Below are 23,017 nucleotides of genomic sequence, written 5' to 3' on the forward strand. Positions count from 1 at the left end.
TACTTTGTGTCCAAAAATCAGTTTTTGTCTCGTTTCTTTGCATGGGTTTTCGAGAATAGAGATAAGAATTGCAAAAATACACTCTCATTCACCCTCTGTCACACACTTGTCACACGTATTTGGCTAGGTAACCGTTGTAACTCACCCCTAAGGGTACTATATAAGGTCGGTTGAGAATATATTTCTCGTTAGTTTTGAAACGACAGCGATAGCAATAGCACGAAAACGCATTTAGGAAATACCTACTTCGGCACTTCTTTTCTACTACTCAAACGTTTTTGAGCTGATAAAATTTAAATTTGATAATTTCTTTGAAAGAAATAATAAAAAAAAAACACACATCATGATGCTTCACGATAAAATTGTACCTGGACAGTTCTTGTTGGATATGAAAAACGGTGAGTGTTCTAATCAAGGTTTTTTCAACAAAAAAAGAAATTTTGAAAAAAAGTAGATTTTTGCTTGCGTTTTTGAATATATTGAACCTTAACTAATAATTTTTTTTTTTTTTTTTCAATTCAGATTGTACCAATAACCTTCTTCATGGAAGTCAACCAGGATCCAAATTGGATATCTACAACACCTACAACTACCATCACTATCAACGAGAGCGGTTTACCCCGGATTCCCAAGTATTGGACCTGTCCCGTCGCTGTGATTCAGTCGAGACCCGAAAAACCCCTTCACCGTATAATTCAAGTTTTGGCACAGCATCGCCCAGTACACATTGCGGATCTCCACCAACATCAGTGGCACAACCAGCAACAAATCTTGCACAAAATAAAGTTGTCTTCTCCCAGTCAAGACCGCCTCCATTAGCTCAAGGAATAGCTTCCCTGTATCCATTGTACTATCCACATATTAAGCAAGAAACTGCCTCACCACCTCCAGCAGTGTCGTCAATAACTTCAAATTCGTCACCACTATTCCCACAACATCCAGCAGTAAATATTCAAAAGACAAGAATTCCCAGCATTCCCCAACAAAGTAGCCCAAGACCGGAAATCAATACCAGCCTTCCATCGCTTCCAGCTGATACTGGTATTTTGTTCCCGAGCATTCTTAATGCTGCTACAACTGGAGCTGTTAGTGCTAGCAAATCAACAAGACCTTTTAATGCCTTCCCAAGGGATCCTCTGATGGTGGCTGCCCATTTTGCTGCTTCCGATGTGCTTTTTGATAAAACAACCATGGAACGTTATAGTACGTATCGCAAAAGAGCTCTTGATGATCTTCGAGATTCAAATGGAGGTCATAGAATCGTGACAAATCCTAAAATGCGACGAACAAATCACCGTAGTAACGGCCCAAACAGTGAATGTGATGAAAAAGCAATGGAATCAAGTGATAATGATTCGTCGAATGGAAATGGTTCAAGTGCTGAATACGGATCTCATAAAAACGATGGCAACAACAACGATAGTATTAATTCTAATGGTGATGTGAAAGATGAAGCTTACTATGAGAGAAGACGAAAAAATAATGCAGCAGCTAAGAAATCTCGAGACCGTCGTCGCATTAAAGAAGACGAGATTGCTATTCGAGCAGCTTATCTTGAACGACAAAATATCGAACTCCTTTGCCAAATTGACGCTTTAAAGAAACAACTGGAAGCTTTTACAAAGGTCTAAAGAGTGTAGAACAACATACAAAAAGAGTGAGAGGGAAAGAGTCTTTCAAAGCGTTGAACGTTAAAATTGTAAAGTGTATAAATTATATAAATTCAAAACAAAAAATTATGTATTGTATATAAGGAAATTTTTATTTAATAAATGGGGGGAAATAAATATATCCAGTTTAAAAAAAATAATATTTGAATTCTTTTATTATTTGTTGAAAACATTCTTGTTGCTGTTCTGTAATTCTTGTGAAATTGCACGAAGTTCAGTTTATTCCTTTTTTTTCTTGGTCGTTGAGATTCATTTTCTCAAAAGAAGATTGCATTCATTTTCAATTTTTTATTTTTAACCGGTAACTGACCTATGTAAATATTTTTTTACATTTTTAGAAAAAGTTTTACAAATTTCGAAAAATTTCAATTTTTAATTTTTGTTCACCAAAAAGGAACAAATTTTAGACAAACAACATCTTCAGTCTCAGTCGACAAATTAAAATCGCAAAATTAATGTTGTAAAAAAACCATTGGCCGATATTATCAAATTATTTTTTACAAAAATCAACAATAAAGGACATGGGGCAAATTTATATGGGACTTAGCCCTCAGCCTAATTTTGATGCTTATTATTCATTAATGTACGCTCATGGCCCATCTGCTTTGCACTACTTATTTAGGGAGGTATTTATTTTTCGGAGTTTTTTCGATCATAACTTAAGAGTGCTGGATACCACTCATAAGTTGTATGAATAGTATAGTGAAAATTTGTATGAGCACATAAATACCTAGTTATTGTTTATTCACCACCATGAATAAATGATCATACATTTTACCAACTTCGTGTTGTGGTGTTGGTATTTACTACAATTTTTGAACATAGCTATGTCTTCAATCAAGTTGCATAGTTTTAGGAGTTAATGAAATTGTTTTAAGGGTGCTGAACACAATTCTCATGTCGAACTCCTTTCAACAAAAGAATCGAATTTTTGTCAGCAAAATAATGTTCAGCAAATTGTTTATTACAGCAAAATCGCCTTAAGATCGATTTTATTTCGATATTTTTTTAAAGGAATTCAACACAAAATTTTACCAAAATATATCTAGTTTTTTTTTTTTGTGCAAAAATGTAAAATTTGTTTTACGAAAAAAAGTACAGATTTCAACTAAAACGCCATATTCACAAAAAATGATATATATATGAAAAACTTTAAAGCAGGCTACAGGTCAGTTTTAAAGTTATTCATATATACTATTTAAAGAGGTCACTACAAAATTCCTATAACAACAAATTATCAGCCCTATTCTGCTATTCGATTCACGTGAATCGAAAGATTTCCTTCTTTAATCACGTCAAACTGGCTTTGAAAAACTTCTTACTTTGGAAAGCAAAGCGTTGTTTCCGCCTGATTTAGAAGTTCTAAAGAAAAAAAAAATAGCTTAAGTTTAATTTTAACCCCCATTTAAACGCTTCTTATTTAAGACTTTCACGTGAATCGAATAGCAGAATAGGGCCGTATATCTCTATACTTTTTTGGCAATTTCCCATAGTTGTCGTGAAAAATTTGTCACGCAAAATTCGTGTTCAGCTCCCCCATCATCATCTTTAATAAACAGCAAACAAAGTATGCTCATTAAGTTTTTGACAGTTGTCACTGTCAAATAAACAAAATTAAAAAAATTACCAAAAGAATTTCATTCAGAGCTTCTCATCTGAACTCGAAATCAGAAGCACTCAAGAATTCATACTTTTTAAACGTCAAGTTCGACAATAATGTCATTTTTTGTTTGCTTTTTGATGCGATTGTTTTCCTACAATCATAAACGGTTTGCTATTACTATTACCCTCTTCAAGTAATGAACATGATATTGTTGCACTTAATTTTTTTATTAAGTGAGATTGTGAAAAAAAAATAAATACAAGGAAATGAAACTTCAAACTGAAAAGAACTGTGTTTGGCTCTTTTTTTGACGTTCGGGATCGGAGAGCTCTTCCGGATTACAAATCAAAAACAACATAGGCATACCTTGTTTTTTGTGCTTTATGTAATCTGTTATATGTCACCTGCCATCTGAAACTGTCATATCTCCTTTGTCACCTGCAATATCGGAACAAGCCAAAACCGCGAATCCGCATTCCGCATTTTTTGACATTTTCATCTTATTCACTGCGTCGACCAGGGGGTCTATTACGTAATACGAAACGAGCGGCAAGTCAACGATACTGAAGTAAACGATAGTCACGAAGAAGAGCGATTATGTAAAACGAGAAAGTCGTTTGGCCAAACTAAACAAAAAAAAATATTTTTTTAGGCTCACATGAATTCTACTAGCAAACGTAATAATATTATGACAGCTAAACGAAAAGGAAAGTTAAACGATAGGTAAATGGCAGTCGTCAAGATTAACGAGTATCGTTGAAGTAAAACGATTATCGTAATACGTAGTCGCATTTCAACGAAAACGAAGTAGTTTCAACGATAATCGTTTTACAAAATAGGGCCCCAGTGTCCTCCATCTGTTGCCTAAAAGCCTAAACTATCAATTTCCGTTGCACGAGTTTCCATAAGATTGCATGGGCTTCCAAAACTTTGAAGCCGTTTTTCTCAAAACTACAGTTTTGCAGATTCGTGGTTTTGGCGTTGAGCCCACGATATGTCGCCTGTTACGTTATGTCGCCTGTTTCTGAAAGTCAACAATCAACTAGCAATTAAGACTGCACTCCTGATTAGTTATCCATATCTATCTAGTCTATTCATTTCAAACAATAAGAACAAGTCAAAGCATACATATTTTAATGTTTTTTTTTGTTGTTTTATTATTATTTTTGTTCGTACTCGTTTTTTTCTTATTCTTCGAAAAAAAAAACTTTTTTAAATTTACCATTTTTATATTCTTACATAGAAAAAAAAATAAGAAAAAATTAAAATAAAATGAAAGTTTACAAAATTCTTGCAGTTGATATAAATATTTTCATACAAATATTATTTTTTTTCCTTAAAATTTGGACAGTAAATATAGAATAAATGTTTCATTTTTAAACTTAAGAGCTAAAGAAAAAAATTTTCAACATTAAATTTGATTTTTTTTTTTGTATCTTATATTATTTATTATGTACACCTGTTATTCTTTTTGATAGAAATTAATTGAATTATTATTAAAAGATAAAATTATTATAGATAAACTAAATACAAAGAAAAAATGTCTTTCAATATCTCTTGATTTTGTTGTTTTTTTATTTTTTTAATATTTATTTTTAAAATGAATTACTGAGTAACTTGGTAATCTGTCTAAACTCTAAGAAAACATTTTTTTTTGTTTAAGAATTTGTTTTTTTTTAAATTTTTTTATTATTATTTTTAAGTTTCGTTTAACCACATCATATTATTTATTTTTCTTATGTAAAAAGTGTTCAATCTACATATATTTTGTTTGTTTTTGTTGTTTTCAAAATATTATAAATATTTGTTCACAAATCTTCATACATTATATATCGGTATACATTTAAAACGCTTTCTTTACAATAATTATAATTTTTTTTTTGTTTGCGTGCAATTGCTTTATATCCAAGAGAAATTCAAACACATACTTTGTTATCTTTGTTTTAACTTTTATTTAATTTAATTTAAGTATATATATTTATATATAATATATAAGTTGTATCACAAAATAATAAACTTAGCAGTAAGGACAGACATTTTTTTTTGTTTTCTCTATTCATTTACATACATAGTTTTGTTTTTTTGGAAAATATAAATCAAGAAAAATATGTTTGCCACATATTTGTCATATAATGGTATGATTTTTTTTTTGTTGTTGTTTTCATTCTTTTTTGCTAAATTAATTTCCCCTGGCTTCTTCTTTTAATCATTCATAGCAATAGTATAAAAATTGTTTATAGTAGTATTTGTTTTATATTTTACACAGAAAAAGAAACTTATTATGCTTTAATACCTATGAATATAATAATTTATTTATATATTGTTTTTTTTTTTTTTAATTTTATTTTATTTTAATACAATACGATTCGTATTCTCTAGTAGTTATTTTAATGTATGCTACATAACTTTTTGTTGTTGTTGTTTTTTGTTTAAAAAAATACAACTGCAAAACAAACAGAAACTATCCACTACTTTTGTTTAAGGAAAAGTCGCCAGTACTATCGGTTTTTGTTTTTTTTTTTTTAACTTTAAAGTGGATTTCAAAGTTTACTTTTTATCTATACAAAACAATGAATTTATAAATATATTTATAATTTTTTTTTTAGATTTTTTGTCCGTTTCAACTACGCATTTTGTTATTTAAAAAAATGGAGAGACCCCTGTCGGTGGTTTACTTTATTAAAATGTTCTTCTTCTTGTTATAGTAGTTCAGATCTTCAAAAGTAAAAATTTAATTTTTTTTTGTTTCTGTAGTTTTTCTTTGCCTGGAAAATAGTAAAAAGATTGTGTGTCTGCTTTTGTTTTCTTTTTTTCTTTAAATAATTTATCGCCATTTTCTTATTATTACATAATATTATTTTTTCTCTTTTATATAACAAAAATACAACAATAAATATCTATTTTGAAATAGATAAGTCCATTTAAAAAAACAATTATAATATTTATATAATTATTTATCAGTAAAATAAAATTAATATGTATCTAATAAAGTTTGTGGTTCAATAATTATTGGTATGTGTTAGTTGTGTGTGTTTTTCGCAAATTTAATAAACAATGTGTTGATTTGTTAAGATAGATTAGATTGTGTATGTGTGTGTGTGTTTTTTTTTAAAGAAGTTTATGCATTGTATCGGTTCTAGGAGATATAACTTAAACTAATTAAAGCGACTCTTCAAATGCTGCCATCAAATCACTCTGCATGTTCATATCTATTTGACCCGCCAGCTGAAAATTAAAAAGAATTTTTTTTTAAATTAGCAAATTATTTTATTATAATTATTTAGTTGGGACAGATATTTTTATATAATCGAGGAACTAGCTTAAGATACTTCATAAGGTTATGCGTTTCCACTTACGAGTAGTAAAAAAATAAACATTTCAAAACCACTTTCGCTAACTTCAAACACACTTGGCTTTTTTTCGTGAAAAACTTTCCACTCTGCATCCGGTTCTGAATATTCATCAAGACTTTACCTATGCCTCCAACCAACACAAGTCATCGTCGCATGCTTAATGTTGGGGTGGGGCTTATTTATAACTTCAACATACTAGGCTTCACTTCAGCATTAATATAACATTTTAATTTATTTCTCCCAGAAACTTCTTCGTGCTACTTCAGATCCACAAAGTTAAATTAAAGTTATGTGTTTTAGAGCTGGAGTTGCTCAAGCCTCTAAGCTTTAACAATTTTTCTACAATTAATATCCTGATCTCCGACTAACCGACTGCAATTATATGCGACAACCTGCTCTCTACTTATATCTAACGATATGTGTGCAAAAAATCCAGACCCACAAACTCTTAACCCCCTGAATACAATGGTGTAGCTATGGATGTAGCTTGTAGCGCATGTTGAAGAATTCTCAACTTTTTGCTCAGCTGCCGCCAACTTTTGTTGTTGTTTCCCTCAGTAAAATTTTGACAGTACTACAAGCTTAAGACACAGCTACACCATTGTATTCAGCCAGTAATACTCGCGTTTTTATTGTGACTTTTACGGAGGAGGCAGTCGTACGGCCTGAAACAAAATACCAAATGCAAACTAGCATCAAAGTAATTCATCGGTTCGTGACAAATTGGAACTTCAGGCGCTAAGTTAGCATCATAGAACCTTAAATGATCAATCTCTTTGCGAGAAGCATAGTAATAGAACTTTGATTTTTACTTGCGATATATGTATACAGAGTGTCCCAAAAGTTAACACCGAAACGAAAACGGTAGATAGGGTAGGTGGTGACAGTTATCAGAAAAATTATTAAAAAAATCGCAGCCATATATTTTGTGAGTTATGGGCATTTGAAAAAAAAGTCGAAAAAATGGTCACCCTGTGACGGTTTTTCATGTGCCGTGACTACAAATCTTAATTTTTCTCATTTTTTTCTTTTGTTACGGAACCTTGAATAACCAAATGCATTCAAAATATTTAACTCAGCTAACCGAGATAAAATTTTTTTTCTTAAGAAATCCGTCTTTTTTATTAGGTAATTTTTCCATATTATTAAAGTTTTTGTATTCTGAAGGATTCTGAAAGGGTACAAAACTTAAATAATATGAAAAAATTACCTAATAAAAAAGACGGATTTCTTAAGAAAAAAAATTTTATCTCGGTTATTTGTGGAATATTCTCAACAATGTTATACCATTTTGAAAAGAGAATTGAGCACACCAACTTTTTAGGTAACTTGCCGAAACATCGTAGTGCATTTTTTCTACACTACGGTCCATTGAATTAGAGTCATGTAAAATTTTTTAGTACTTAGTTGGGCAAAAAAGTATTATTTGCTTTAAAACTGATGCAGCTGAGTTAAATATTTTGAATGCATTTGGTAGCAGGGTTATTCAAGGTTACGTAACAAAAGAAAAAAATGAGAAAAATTAAGATTTGTAGTCACGGCACATAAAAACCCGTCACAGGGTGACCATTTTTCCGACTTTTTTTCAAATGCCCATAACTCACAAAATATATGGCTGCGATTTTTATTATAATTTTTCTGATAACTGTCACCACCTACCCTATCTACCGTTTTCGTTTCGACGATAACTTTTGGGACACCCTGTATAGGTAATATATATCAAGTTTTTGTGAAGAAGTACTTATATAACTCAAATATAAGCCAAAAATAAAATTTTGAAAAAAATTATTTTTGGATTTAAAAAAAAAATTTGAATTTTTTTTTGAAAAATAAAATTTTCGAAAACGGGACATTGTATTTTTTTTTTTTTTTTAATTTTGTTTTTAGATGTTGATTAGTGATTTCTACAAAATGGCATACCAAACTTTAAAACTTTTTCCAAAAAATTATTTATAGGTAAAGAATTAGTTTTTTAAAAAACGGCTCTAACGATTTTGAAGTTTTTTTTTTAATGCATCTTAATATATCAATCAACACTGCATACTTGTTTTGGAGGGCAATTTGATTTCAGATTTTGTTTTATTTTTTTGTTTAAACGAATTTTATGTTACATATTATGTACATTAGACTGATTCAAAAAAAAAAATTTTTTGTTCAAAGCATTACAAGTACTTAGGAATCAACTTTAACGAGCTCCTCAGATTCAACAATCACTCCCGTTTGGTCCTCAAAAAAGCCAACTTTGCTCTCCATCGCCTTCACCCTCTGATGAAAAGAAGAACAGGATTGAGTCAACCAACGAAACTCTTGATCTACAAGAAGCTTCTGCGACCAGTCATTGCCTACAGCTTTCCAGTATGGTACACCATCTCCAAGACAGCCATGAAGGAACTACAAATGTTCGAGAGAAAAATACTGAGGATTTGCACTGGACTCATCTTTGACCGACAGCGGCAGAAATACTATAGCAACAAGCGACTCTACGAGGAAGCAAAAATCATACCACTGGACAAGTATCTACTGCAATCGGCGAAGGTACTGGTAGGAAATATCGCCAACCATCCCAATCAACTGATGAGAAGAATGACAGCCCAACAACGACATCCGGAACCTAGGTACCTTTGCGCTTTGGATATACTGGCTGAGAACATCATTTCAATGGACAACAAAGAAGTTAACTTTTACGCCGACACCCAGTCGGCTTACTACCGTGGCTAACGCCAACCAAACCAACCCAACTCAACCAACCCCACAACTGGACATCCGGGTCTGAACACCCCGAGGACAACCTAGTCAGCAGACTTTAAATTAAGTTTATCCATGTATAATATTTATTTATATTTTATAACTTAGTCATTGTATAAGGTTAGGCCCCCTCTGTGCCAGCAAAATTTTGTATCTATCAATGAATCTTAGACATAAGTTAATTTTAAGTCAATTGTAAATAACAAGTTCAATAAAAACAACAATGGAACTATATAATATAAAGACCTATTGTAGGACATGGAAACACATTTATTGATATTTAAATTAAGATCATTCAGGTTACACCATCTACAAAATTCATTTAGGTCATTTTGAAAAAGCAAGCAATCATTGATACTAGAAAAATTATGGCTTCTTTTCCTGTGAATATTTCCATCAAGACAGTATATATTGTATGGTATATCCACTCACGCATTCTGGTCTATTGTCAAGTCTCCCGTCTATATTGGTATACGAGTTAACTTACCTATCAGCATCAGCTCTATTCTGCTATTCGATTCACGTGAATTGGAAGATTTAATTCATTTATCACGTCAAACTAGTTTAGAAAAACCTCCAACTTTTGAAAACAAAGCGTTGTTTTCCGTATGATTTCAAAATTCTAAAGAAAAATCGGGGTTTTTATTCCCGTGAATTTATATGTGGTCGGATGCCCATACTTTTGTCGTATTTAGGACTATCGCTTAGGTCTTAATTAACATCAATTCCCATTCTACAATCCATGCCGAATCAGGGTAATGTAATGAAAAACAGACTTTTGGTAGTATTTTAGAGTATCTAGCATTATTCCATTTTCAAGCTCAAATATCTTTGAAACCGTTAAAGGCAGGGAGCGATCCCATAAAGAATTTTTGTGAGGGTTGTGAACGTCACCATATTAAAATTTAAACAAATTTGGCTTAAACCACTTTATCTCTTTTACAACTATGGGTTCCCTTTGTTTGAAAAAATAAGGTTCCAAAAAATTTGTTTTTTATAGTTTTGACTCCCGCGCTACGATTGGTTGAAAATAAATAAATAAATAAAATATAAAAAAAACTTACCGCTTCTCGCCTTCGCCGATCTTGTTCCATTCTTCTTAGCTCGGCACGACGAATTGCCGCTCTATCCTGTGGTGATTGCTGTGAACCAGGTGACCCACAACCTTGTGGGGATGCTTTTATGTCCTCCAATCGTGCTGCTGGAGGTGGTGGTGGTTGTGGTTCATGTGTACTTTTCCTAAATAATAACAAATAAAACAAAGCTTTGTTTATAAATACTTTAAAAATAAAAATAAATGTTAAACTACCTTCCACTATCCACATCTCCTTTTTGCTTATGCTGTTGTTCCTGCTGTCGCTTTTGTTCCTTTTCAGCAGCTTCCTTCTGACTTCGTTTCAACTCTTGTTGTTCTAGCAATTTTAATCGATCTGCCTTTTCTTTCGCTTTGTTACGGAACTGCTGGAACGAGTCCATGGCGGGTTTCACTTTCGATGTTGGTGTGTTTTGTGGTGAATTTGCCGAAGCCAATGACGACCATGAACTAGCATTCTTTAAATTTTGCTCATGTGCTGATTTGAAAGCTTGCGCAAAGTTTGTACCAGTATTTGGGCCACCACCACCCTTCGAATCAGCAGTTGGTGATTGCTGTGTAGGCTGCTGTTGCTGATTCATTTTTTTCTCTGGCGGACTAGGCATCATCGACTCGATTGGCTTTGGCGTAATCAACATTGCTGGCTTGCCACTATCATCTTTTTTGGTTGTTGCAAGATTGGGATGACTTCCCCCAACTCCTCCACCACCACCGCCACCCATCATCATGGCTGCAGCAGCCGCCGATATACTGCCACCCATATTTGGAGGCAAATCAAAAATCGATCCCATGTTCATGGCTGCAGAAACAGGTGGTGCAGCGGGTGGAGGGTGATGCATTCCACCCATGCCGCCACCACCCATGTGCATTCCATTACCAGCGGCTGAGCTATCCAACATAGTTCCAGTACCTGCGCCTCCATCAGCTACACTCACATAACCATTATTGTGATGCATGCCATGTGCTGCTGCAACTGCTGCCGCTGCTGCCATCGAAAGATGATTGTTGTATTCTAGGCCGAGATGTTGCATCAATGGAAAATGGTTGCCATTCATTCCAGATTCCGTCTTTGCCAGGAGTTCTGACACCATCTCCATATGGTGTTGTTGCTGCTGTTGTGCGGAGTTCATATGATGTTGACCCATCGCTGCCAGCATTGGCTGTTCAAGACAAGCAAGAGACTGTTCAACTGGGTCATCAAACTGTGGGATTTGTTTGAGACCCGCAGAGAGTCCAAGCATTGGTACAGATTGCGTGGTTGGCGGTGGTGGCTGCGGCAATGGACCCAAATGTGGATGATGTGTAAGGTGACCCAGCGAGAGATCACTCACTAAATTGTCACCAACACCACCACCCATTGGAATCGACTGCTGTTGCTGGTGTGGATGCTGTTGATGTTGAAATGTTGATGAGGATGCAGAAGTCTGTTGCGTGTTTGCCATCAAACTGGATTGTTGTGTTAGTTTATGCAGATTGCTCGCAACTCTGATGCCACCACCCCCACCACTGCTCATAATCATATTTGGTTGTTGTTGTTGTTGATGGGTGGAATTTATTTGTGATGTTGATGTAGACATGAAGGAAGATTGGGATTGGGAGGAGGATAATGCCAATGCCGTCGACGAAGATGGTGTCTGCTGCATTTGCTGTTGCACTGAAGTTGTTGATGTCGTTGGAGTCACAGTGACAAGCGACGAAGATGTCGATTTTGTCAAATCATTTGGTCCATTGCTATTACTACTACCACTGCCCCCACTGCTGCTGCTGCTGCTGCTACTACTATTACTATTATTATTGCTTATCATTTGCGAAGATGACCCCACAAACATTTGTTGCATCGGATTGACACCACTATTTAACAATGGTGTAATCGGGGTATTCACCAAATTATTGTTAGTATTTTGGGCTGTTGTCGATGCTGTTGATGTTTTATGCAACGTTGGTGATGGATTTGGTAATGAAATTGTTGTTGTAAGACTACTACTATTGCTATTGTTAGTTGAAAAATTTCCTAATTTATTGTTTATGTTACTATTGTTGTTGTTATTATTGTTGTTGTTTGGATTATTTAAACTGTTCATATTGATATTATTATTTTGAGTTGTTGTTGTAGTGGATGCGGGTGGTAGAATGATTGGTGATATCGTAGAAGTTGTTGTTGTGGCGGACGTTGATGATATTATTGGCGGAAGTACAGGCACTTTGTTTTGTTATTACAACATAAAATAGAAATAATGGAAGAAATATACAAATTTTGTATGTTAATTTGACTCTCGACAAATACAAAATGTGAGTTAAATTTTTTTTATTTACTTTGTGTATTCTGTGATGTCGCTGCTGTTATTATTGTTGGTGTCTGTTGGAGTTGTGAAGCCAGCATTGATGCTGCTGTTGTTGTGGTCGTCGTTGTAGGGGGCATTAGCTACAATAAGATAGAAAAAAAGACAAAACACATAAGAAAACGAATGGAATATGTAGTTTTGGTTGGATAACAAAAATCATGCTTAATTAATAATAATATTGTTGTACATTGTCTTAAGTACTCAAATACATAAACATCATAAACCTCTCAGTTTAAATTTAAAAAAATGATTGACTTCATATTTGGTATAATGCTTTTTAAACAATTCAAACTCAATGTTTGAATAAATTATATTTGCAAGACGAAGTTTTTTTGGTTCGTGGGATATAGCAATTTTACATCTTAACAAAAAACGGAGAACATTTGCTTTTGAATTATGAATAAGGAATAAGTGTAACATATAAAATTAACTAGCTGTGTCAAATGAAAATGAATTTTAAGTATAAGCAATAGTTAACCCTTTCGGACCCAACGTTACTCTCAGTAACCTTTTTTTAAAAATCCGTAAAAAATATTAAATTAAACAATTTTTTAGGTCACGATGGCTTAATTGAAAGATAATAATGCCTAGTTACTGGATTATTACAAAAAGTTAGTCAAATATCATACCTTTAATTTTTTTTTTATCGAGAAAGGGACTGAAATTCACATTTTTTGTTTTTTTTTTTTGCAATAAAAATTTTTTTTATGGTCATAATTTTGAAAAAAAAAAAGATATAAAAAATGTTAATGCAGAAAGTGTTTTGTTTTTTTGCTTTGAAGAAGTAGCATACATTATAGTTTCATAAAAATTTATTTTCTCAGTTCTCCGACTTTTTTTGGTGGTCATAGGCAGTGCATGTTACTTACATATAACATGAGAAAAACACATTAGTTTTGCTACTTATTATTTTGGAAAATAACCTTTTGCTATTCATATTTCTTAGTTGTGATGTTTATGACCCGATAATACCGAAAAAACATTTTTTAATATTGATTTTCATAGCTTGGGTTCGAAAGGGTTAAATTAGCTTGTGAGAAGTCTCGTTAAATTTTATCTTTCTTTTTATAGAGGGAATTAAATTCGAGCTTTTTCCTGTGTCAATTGAATTAAATGGTATTTTTTAAAACAATAATTTCCCATTCGTTTTTATTACTTTTGTTTTGATACAGCTATGGACAAAGAAATAGCACACTTTTGATTTTTCTTACAAAAACTGGATTTATTTGGGACCTTTTAACTTATATATTATAATTTTTACATCAGGGCATGCATTAGCTTATGGGAATTCATAAAATTAATAATTATAAATTATTTTATTTCAATTCAATTTTTAAAAATATAATTTCTAGAGAATACCCTTTTTTCTTGTGGACAAAGAAATAGCCCACATTCCGAAAATCATAAAAATAATCATTTCTAAGCAAAAATTCTTACTAACTAACTAACTTGTTAGTAGACCACAGTTTTTCAAAGTTCTTTCGCACCTCTTTGGTAAACTTTCAACTAACGTCTGGTATCCACTTTGTGGAGTACGGCACCACGCTTCTTTGATTCTGGCCCAAAGATCGTTTGAATTTTTGAATTTCCTTTTCCCACGCTTAACCTTGACATCAATTTATAAGTTTTCTATGGGGTTAAGATTGTGAATTTGAGATGGCTAGGTGCAAACATCGATTTTTTCGTCCGAAAACCTATCTTGTACTATTTCTGATGCATGTTTGGGTGATTGTCATGTATGAATATCTAATTAACTGGCGAGAAATATGGTTCCTCGGTATTCTAATGTAATATTAAGACAAAAGAATTTATCAATTTTGCCATCCACCTAACCAATGGGTCCTTACCATGCCAGGAAAATGCGCCCCAGACCATCAAATCCTATCCTCTTAGTTTCATCGTCTTGAGATAATACTTTGGCTTGTCCTTTTAACATTTTAGGCGATGGACAAATGTTTTGTCATCGGTTCCAATGCGGTTAACCTTTATTTCATCACTCCAAAAGACTCTCATTCAAAACAGCATGTTTTTATTCAGATGTTTTATAGCTAATGTTAGGTGATCTTTCATGTGTCTTTTTATATCATTGGATTTTTCTTGCTTACCTGTCTATACAATTCAGCATCATTAAGTATCCTTCTTAAAAGTCTGCTTGACACTTTTTTCGCCGAATTCTATATTTACTTCGGGCAAAATCGTGCGAGATGACTTAAAAGGCCCACATTTGCGTTTCTTTGTGATCGCTCTATCCACTCGTATGGAAGTTTTGCGGGGAAGAAGTTAACGCAATTTAATTTCAGAGTTTAAATTTCTATTTGCTCTTTCCAAATAAATGGCTTTATCCATCATTTATTCGAAAAATTTAGAGTTTAAGCTAATTAAGAAGGATTTTTCCCTTGACTATGAGGCTCGAAAGTAATTCTCCCTTTTTCGCAGTTTAATGATGTTTTCTGCCTATTTTTTTCAAAAATACTTGTTAATTAAATAGTAGCAATAAAATGAATGCATTTTCGTCTACAACTTTTGAACGCGGAATAAAAACTTAAGGGTTAAACAAATGTGTGCTATTTCTGTGTCCACTAGCGAAAGAGACAGAAAAAGCATTATATTGCTAGTGCAAATAAATATAGAAAATAACGGTACTTTTAAGATATTTTTGTCTCCATCACTTTATTTCGATAATATACCAAAAGAAAAAAATTTATAAAAAGCATTCCTAATATCTAAAATTCGATTCGCATGATTTTTCTCAATAGTGTGCTATTTCTCTGTCCATGGCTGTATATCAAATATACATAATATCATCATATATCATAATACATTAACTCACATAAATATTGGGCCAAATGAAAAAACAAACATTTACAATAATTATACTTCTGTGTTGGTTTAATGGCGCTGACATTTAGGCTTTACATTCACACTTTTTCTGTTATTTTTACATGTAATTTTATTGTACTATAAGGATACAATAAATATTTTTGCACGCAAAACCAGGTTGTATCTTTAATGTCGGCTTCAGGATGTCCTACGGCAAAAAATAAAGCAATTAATTGTTCGTTACAACATTTTCTATCGATTTAGTGCACATTCTTTTTGTTGAAACAAATAAAAAATAAATAATTTTAAGTCGAATTCGTTTTTTTGTTTAGCAAATTCTTGCCTTATTATTTTTCAAACGGTGCAAGTATTGGCTATTAAAATAAAATACTTTTGTAGTCCTTTAAATTGTCTACAATTTAAAAACAAATTAGCATTCTACGACTAACGGAAGCTATAAAATATTGTAGATTTAACCATAATATAAGCTTTTTTCGAAATAAAAACGAAAATGTGTTTTTTGACAACTAGAATTTGACTTTAACTGGCTGCCATTTTGTAGTAACTCACTTTAATACAATGAAATTACATACAACGATAGAAAATATTATAAGGAAGAGAATGTATGTTTTTTTTTTGGTCTACGACAAACTGGAGCAAAGATATTAGCTTAGAAGTAAAATATCCCAAAAAATGAATTTTTGTGATTAACTCCGCTAAAAAGAATGATCAGGTGGTGAGGAATTGGGTTTAAGCATTTTAAATATACCCCTATCGATCAATGAAATAAAAACTGACAGTGCCTCTGTGCGCAAGGTCAAATGACGCTTTGACTGGAGTAATTGAGAAAGTATCAAAATAATTAACATCAATGTCTACATTAGCTGTGTTTTATTTTCCTCGTGATCCGGATCAGATCATTAATTTATTTGCGAAACAATAACAAAACAAAATCCTGCTTTTGTTGTAAAGCTAACAAAAACAATGATCTGATCTGGATCACGAGGAAAATAAAACACAGCTATTTTGTAGAAAATGAAATTCGTCGATTGGAAAACATAAAGAAGTTTGTGTAACTAATTATTAATTTATTGATTTCTTTTTATAACTACTGTCGGGGTAAACAATTTAAATAAAGTTGATGAACACATTTTTTAAGAACTTTTTTTAAATTTGAATATATTTTATCTTTACATATGAAGCATAATAAGGGATCGTTGATAAGTTTTACTTTTGGTATATTTTTCACTATGCTTCTGATCAGTTTTTTTTCAGCCTAATTGACACACACCCTTAGTTTGATCATATTATTTGTAAAATAAAAATATTCAAAAAAAAAAAAAAGAAAAAAATAGCATTTTTGTATCTGGCACAGAATTTTTTTTATTGATGAAGAACACTTTATTCGGTTGTCAATTTGATTTTGGAAAAATTGTTTAAAAGTAAAGAATTTACGAAAATAATGAAAAAAAATAAATCTCGCGGAATATAATATAATAGAAAATATATTCATAATGGTTGCTTTTGTTAATAACAAAAGAACTTCAAAGAAACCCTTTTCGCATTTTCCACTTTTCAAACCAAATTTTAAAATGTCAAACTTCAAATTCATAAGTGTGTGTGCAAATCGGTGTAAATCTGACTAAAAATGTGGAGTAAATCCGCAGTACTCCGTAGTACTAAAATTACTCCGGAGTATTTTTTTTTTTACACTTTTTTTGGCGCGAAGGAACACAAAACCTTCAAAAGTGCAAAAATAAGTACTAAAAGGGTACTCTTATTCGAGTGAAGGAAAACGACATAAGATGACTGAAAATGGTTTAATATAAAAGAGTTATTTGACAAAATACTGAATTATAAGTAAAACTGAAACTTAAGCAATCAAACTCGATTTTTATGTTTTGCCGTAATAATTTAAGATGTGAAATGATGAGATGAAAGAATATATTTTGTTAATTATAACTAACAAATTAATATGCACATTGAATTAATTCTATTTTTTGTTCGGCATTCAAATGAAGACAAAGACCCAATAATTTGTGATTGACTGTACAAAACAATAAAACCATATTGAGTAAAAAAAAAAAAATAGACTGCTGAATAATAAAATGTGTATCTTTCCCTCACTCACTCTTGCATGTTGAAAGCAATTTGTCCATGGGATCAGTAAATTTAAACCACATTTTAATGCAATTGACACATTTTAATGCAACCCACATTTTAATGCAACTGACACAGGATCTATAAGCAACATAATCGTATCAATTTCTTCTACGTTGGTTGGTTAAGCTTGGTACACGAATAAAAACAGAACATTGAAAAAGAATTCTAAGAATATACTAAAAAACAATTAAAAAACAAAAAGAATCAATCAGACAAAATTAAGAAGATATCAATGGTTTTGAATTGTAATTCAAGCAATTTTAAAACTTTGTGATCATTTTAAACCTAACGACAATGAAAGAGTATCGCATCAATTTTCGAAGACTTTTTGCTTTGAAAAATTATGTATTTTAAATTTGAAATCGAGTGCAGCTTCTATGCACAGCAGACACAATCTTCTAACTTAGTATGTAATAGTTTAGATTGTTAGTTGAAAATCATTTATTCGCTCCAGTGGTGTTACTATACATATTCCACCAATATAACAATACTGTTTTTACGAAACACCTTAAATATAGTGTTACCTTTTGACAAATTCGAGATTTTTGATCGTACTAAATGAAAGAGATGTTGATAAAAAAAAGACCCGTTTAGGGTGCTACACGAAATTTCTAGTCACCTTTCTTATTGTTCCTTTAAAATAAAAAATTTGTGAGATAAAATATAAGTTTAGAAAGTAAAAGTTAAACATAGGTATAGGTAATTTAAAGAAGACTCATTGTTTCATTTTACCATAAAATAATCATTTTTATCAAAAAACAAAACCGACTTCCATGGATCCATGGTTTTTTTTAATTATTCCTGAAAGAAATTGGAATGGGACCACATTGCAGCCACAGTGAAAGTGCATTTTGATTGTAAACTGCTAGTCTAGACTGATGCCAGCCCTCAGTTAATTTTATTCTTACTATACAAAAATTAATTTCTCCATGCCTTTTCTCTGCGAATTCTCGGCACAAAACGGGTCCGTGTAAAGTTTTTAAAGTATTTAAAATTTAAATCTATTGAGTGAGTCTAATGTGAACTTTGTTAAAAACTTCTTTAGCGCTCACAACACAAAACTTCCAGAAATTTAACTATAAAAAAACATCAACATCAGAGCAATTTTTTTAAAGTTAGATTTGCTTATAATATTATTGACTTAAGTCATTGTTATTCAAACAAAGTATAGTTGTAAAAATAATTATTTTTTTGTATACATATGTATAACTTCAGTACCACTTAAGCGAATAAATAATCAAATATGTTAATAAAATTACTTTATGTTTCATACTCACAGAGTTTATTGATATTATGGCGTCCTTTGATTTTTTCTTTCTGGGTGGTCGACCGGCTTCACCTGTATTACAAAAAAAAAATATAAATTTTTAATACGAAATATTTGTCAAAGTAACATTTGAATAAAATTAAAAACAAATAAATACCTTTCTAAGTATACAATTTGTTTTATCTTAAACCTGTAAAAGAGAACAATCATGAAGCAATTTAATTTAAACAAACAAACTTCCACAGAAACTTTGTTAGTTTATCAAAAATTAAGAAACCCTTCGAAGGAGCAGCCAAGCCCATTATCATAGATATATTATATTATCTTGAGTATTTTTTTTTTATTCTTTAAATGTAAGTATGTATAATACAAAGCACGTCATCATCATCAAAAAAAAAAATATATAAACGAAGTAAAATTATAACGAAATAACAAAAAAACATTATTTTTGTTTTAATATCTTAAACTTTTATTTTTCCTTTCCATAAATGTTTAGAAGATTTTTCTTGTTGTTTATAGATAAATGTGGGATTTTCTATTTTTTCCACTTGTTTTTTTTTTTTGTATTTTTTATAACTTAAACATATATTTTATATACTTTTAAGTTTTATTATTTTTGTTTTTACTTAAAAGTAAATGTTTTTTTTATATAACATATTTTTACTTTATATGCACTTAAATTTATTTTTTTATATCAGCAAATATTTGTAATAATAAAAACTCATAAAAAAAATATAGAACTTCTTAGCCACTAGAAAACTTAAGAATTATGTGTTTTTTTGTTATTAAATTAAGTTTTATTAATTTTAATAATGATAAAAACCTATTTATACTTTTCGATTTGAATGTATGAATTTTTTTGTTATATTTATAGTTTTCATTGCAATTAAAGTTGTTTGTTTGAAAAAAAAAACGAGGTTTTAGCTTAAATATTTTTTTTTTTATAGGTTTTTATGTATATTTAGCTAATTTTTTTTTGTATCAAACATACATTATTAGTTTTTTTTTTGTTTTCGTCAAGTTTATAAGAAAATTTTATTTTTTTTATTCATTTTTATTCAATTTATTTACCTAGTTATTTATAAGAAATGTTTTTTTTATATATATAATTTATAAACTCATAGTCAAACAAAAAATAATAATAATAATTAATAATCGAGTCCTATGGCTTTCATTTTTGTTGATTTAATTTTTTTTTATAAATTTAATTTTCTTTAAATGGTGTATCACTCATTCGGGATTGACTAATGAAATAAAAATAAATAAAATGCTAAGGCTATGAGGAAAATTGTGCATTTTACTCAGGAAATATGAGTGAAAATGCATTAAAAAAAAATGCTTCGCCATCGTGAAGCTACTATATAAAAAAATGTATTGCAGACCTGGTGGCAGTTAAAAGCGTGCCTATAATGGGGACATAGACGCATTATTGCATTGACAATTAGTTGATTTTTTAAGTGTAGTTTCTATCAATTTACACACCTTAGTTCATTAAGGACAAATAAACCACTGGAGATATAGCACTCTTTTAATTTGTTGGAGCAAAAAGAGGTTGCTATTTTATTGAAGATCTCAAAATGTGCAAAAAATATTAATGTTTTTTGTTTTAATTTTCTGTACTGTGAACTATAAAATGTAGTTCATTATTTTGTAACAAGATAAAATAAAATATTCACTTCTTCCTACACATTTATGTACATACTGTTAGATATTGTATCATATTTTTCAATACTTATAATTTATTATGTATTTTGTTTCTATCCGTGTTTGATGTAAGGAAATAAAACTTTACAAACTATTCATGTTTAATTTTTTTTTATTTCTTATTCTTTTATGTGGAAAAACGTGCAAACAATGTGTAAAGGGGAAAGCCGACAGCCGAGTTACTCTTCTTTTTTTTTATATATAGTTTTTACATTTTTTTTATTATCCGTTTATTGAATTAAAAAAAAATCCGATTGCATTCTGTTTTATTAGTGCTTTATTTATTTATTTTTCATTCATAAATAACTTCATTTTAAATGAGTTTTCTTTAATTTTCTATGTTTGTTTAAATTAATTAGGAAAAGCAACAACAAAAAAGCAAATAAAAATCTCTCTTGAATATTGAAAATAAAAAAAAAAAAAAAAACAAATTATTAATTAAACGACACATCAACTCGTATTACACTTTTAACCTTAAGCTCTTTAAAGTTAAAATTTTAATCTTGCATTTACTTTAGCATTTAACATTTATTATATTTTTTTAAGATGTTTATTTTTCACTTTTTACACATTGTCTGCAAGTGTAGTATTGAATTTAGAGAGTCCTGTCTTTATGAGTTTATTTATCTACTTTTATTTTAAATTTAGGCAATCTACGTTACAAAAATTGTATTCTTATGTATTTTTGTACTTTCTATATTTTTATCATTATGGATAGGGTAATTTTGTAAAAAAAAAAAAATATAACAAAAAAATTAGGGAAAAACGATGAAATTTATTTATTTTTTGTCAAACAAAATCTTTGATGACAAAAATGAAAACTTTTATTAATTTTTTTTTTTATTTTTATTTTTTTTTTATCATTTAATGGCTAAGAAGTTTTTTTTTGTTATGTGCATCTCCCAAATAAAACTTTGAAAGAATTCATTTTTCGTTTACATTGTTTTTGTGCTATTTCAGTATCATTAAAAAGTCAACAATGAAAAAATAAAACGGATTACAAAATTAATTTTAAATGTAAGACAAACTCATGGAAAAAATGCTGTAATACGAACCAATTTCATATTGTTGAATGATAGAATACGGAAATGTACAAAAAAAGAATATCGAAAAAGGAAGAAAATGGGATGTTTATTTTTTTATTTTATGTTCTTTTTCATTTTTCTTCGAAATTATTTTAATTTAACAAAAAAAAATTGATAAGATAATGACGATGTATTTGTTTTTTTTTTTTTAATTTTAATTTGTTTCATTTTTATTAGTTTTTCTTTTAATTTTTCAATTATTTTTTAACTCTGTTTTCTACATTTTATTTAACTATTGGCTGCCCCCAATACACAATTGCTTCACGATTTTTCTCTTCATGATTTGATTTTTTTTTTCTTTCTCTCTTTTTTTCTGTTTTGTATTTATGTCTTTAACATTTTGTTAACACTATTTTTTTTTCTTTAATAACATAATCCCCAATGTCCATCATAAATACTTTACATACAATTTGTATTAAAAAAATTATTTTTCAACCTTTTTTTTTTGTTCAAATCATCCTACCAGTTTTTTTTTTTTTTTGCTATTTTAGGAAAAAAAATTGTCACACAAAACAAAACATATTTTATTTATTTATACAATTTGTGAGTTTTTTTTAAATGTAGTTTAAAAAACAATAAAAAAAAAAATAATAATAATTTTAATAAAAATTGGAAAATGTCAAATTGTTTTACAATAATTGGAGACATTTTTAGGGTGGTATGTGGAAACAAATAATATTACACTCTAGTTAAATTAAATAAGAAAAAAAAACATAACTTTAGAAGGAACAGAAATACTGATTAATTTAGGATGTATGTAGATTAGAAAGAAGAGAACTTATTCTAGTCATGGTGTTTAAGAACATTTATACCTGGGCTACACTTTTAGGTATTAGATGTGGTAAAAGAGCATTTTTGTGAAGGGAAAATGTGTGTTCTGAAAAGCTGTGACATGAATATTGATTTAAATTGTTGCCTGACATTATTTCACTAGCTGTGGTGTTTGAAAAAAAAACATGATAACTCTATGCAAAAAAAACTTCTTTTATGATACTTTTTACCTATTGTCACGTTTTTTTTTTTTCTACCACATAAGCTGTACCAGCATCAGAGGTGAATGTAAGTATGTAATTGTTTTATAACGTTTTTGATTGAAAAACATGAATTTTTGAAAAGTTAACATGTTTTTACCAAACACCCGCCACAGATACATAGGTTAAAGAAATTTGTGA

The 23,017-nt window shown here is 30.3% G+C and overlaps 2 protein-coding genes across 6 annotated transcripts in view; one reads left to right on the forward strand and one right to left on the reverse strand.

Annotated features, from left to right (window-relative positions):
- The first annotated feature begins 195 nt into the window (after positions 1-195).
- On the forward strand, positions 196-1,812 carry LOC129920103 (protein giant). The gene is made up of 2 exons (XM_056001301.1): positions 196-398; positions 523-1,812. Exons 1-2 carry the CDS (start codon positions 344-346, stop codon positions 1,629-1,631), a joined length of 1,164 nt encoding a protein of 387 aa, XP_055857276.1. The 5' UTR covers positions 196-343; the 3' UTR covers positions 1,632-1,812.
- Positions 1,813-5,744: 3,932 nt separating this feature from the next.
- The window catches only part of LOC129920102 (homeotic protein female sterile-like), a 39,467-nt gene continuing 22,194 nt past the window's right edge, over positions 5,745-23,017 (reverse strand). For all 5 annotated transcript variants that reach the window (XM_056001299.1, XM_056001296.1, XM_056001300.1 and 2 more), the window contains 5 exons: positions 19,067-19,128; positions 12,778-12,886; positions 10,681-12,664; positions 10,436-10,610; positions 5,745-6,498 (listed from right to left, as the gene is read on the reverse strand). In XM_056001299.1, the coding sequence (XP_055857274.1) occupies positions 6,433-6,498; positions 10,436-10,610; positions 10,681-12,664; positions 12,778-12,886; positions 19,067-19,128 (2,396 nt within the window). In that variant the 3' untranslated portion in view covers positions 5,745-6,432. The remainder of the gene's footprint in view (positions 6,499-10,435; positions 10,611-10,680; positions 12,665-12,777; positions 12,887-19,066; positions 19,129-23,017) is intronic.

The sequence above is a fragment of the Episyrphus balteatus genome, chromosome 4, assembly GCF_945859705.1.
Source record: "Episyrphus balteatus chromosome 4, idEpiBalt1.1, whole genome shotgun sequence".
Lineage (NCBI taxonomy): Eukaryota > Metazoa > Arthropoda > Insecta > Diptera > Syrphidae > Episyrphus > Episyrphus balteatus.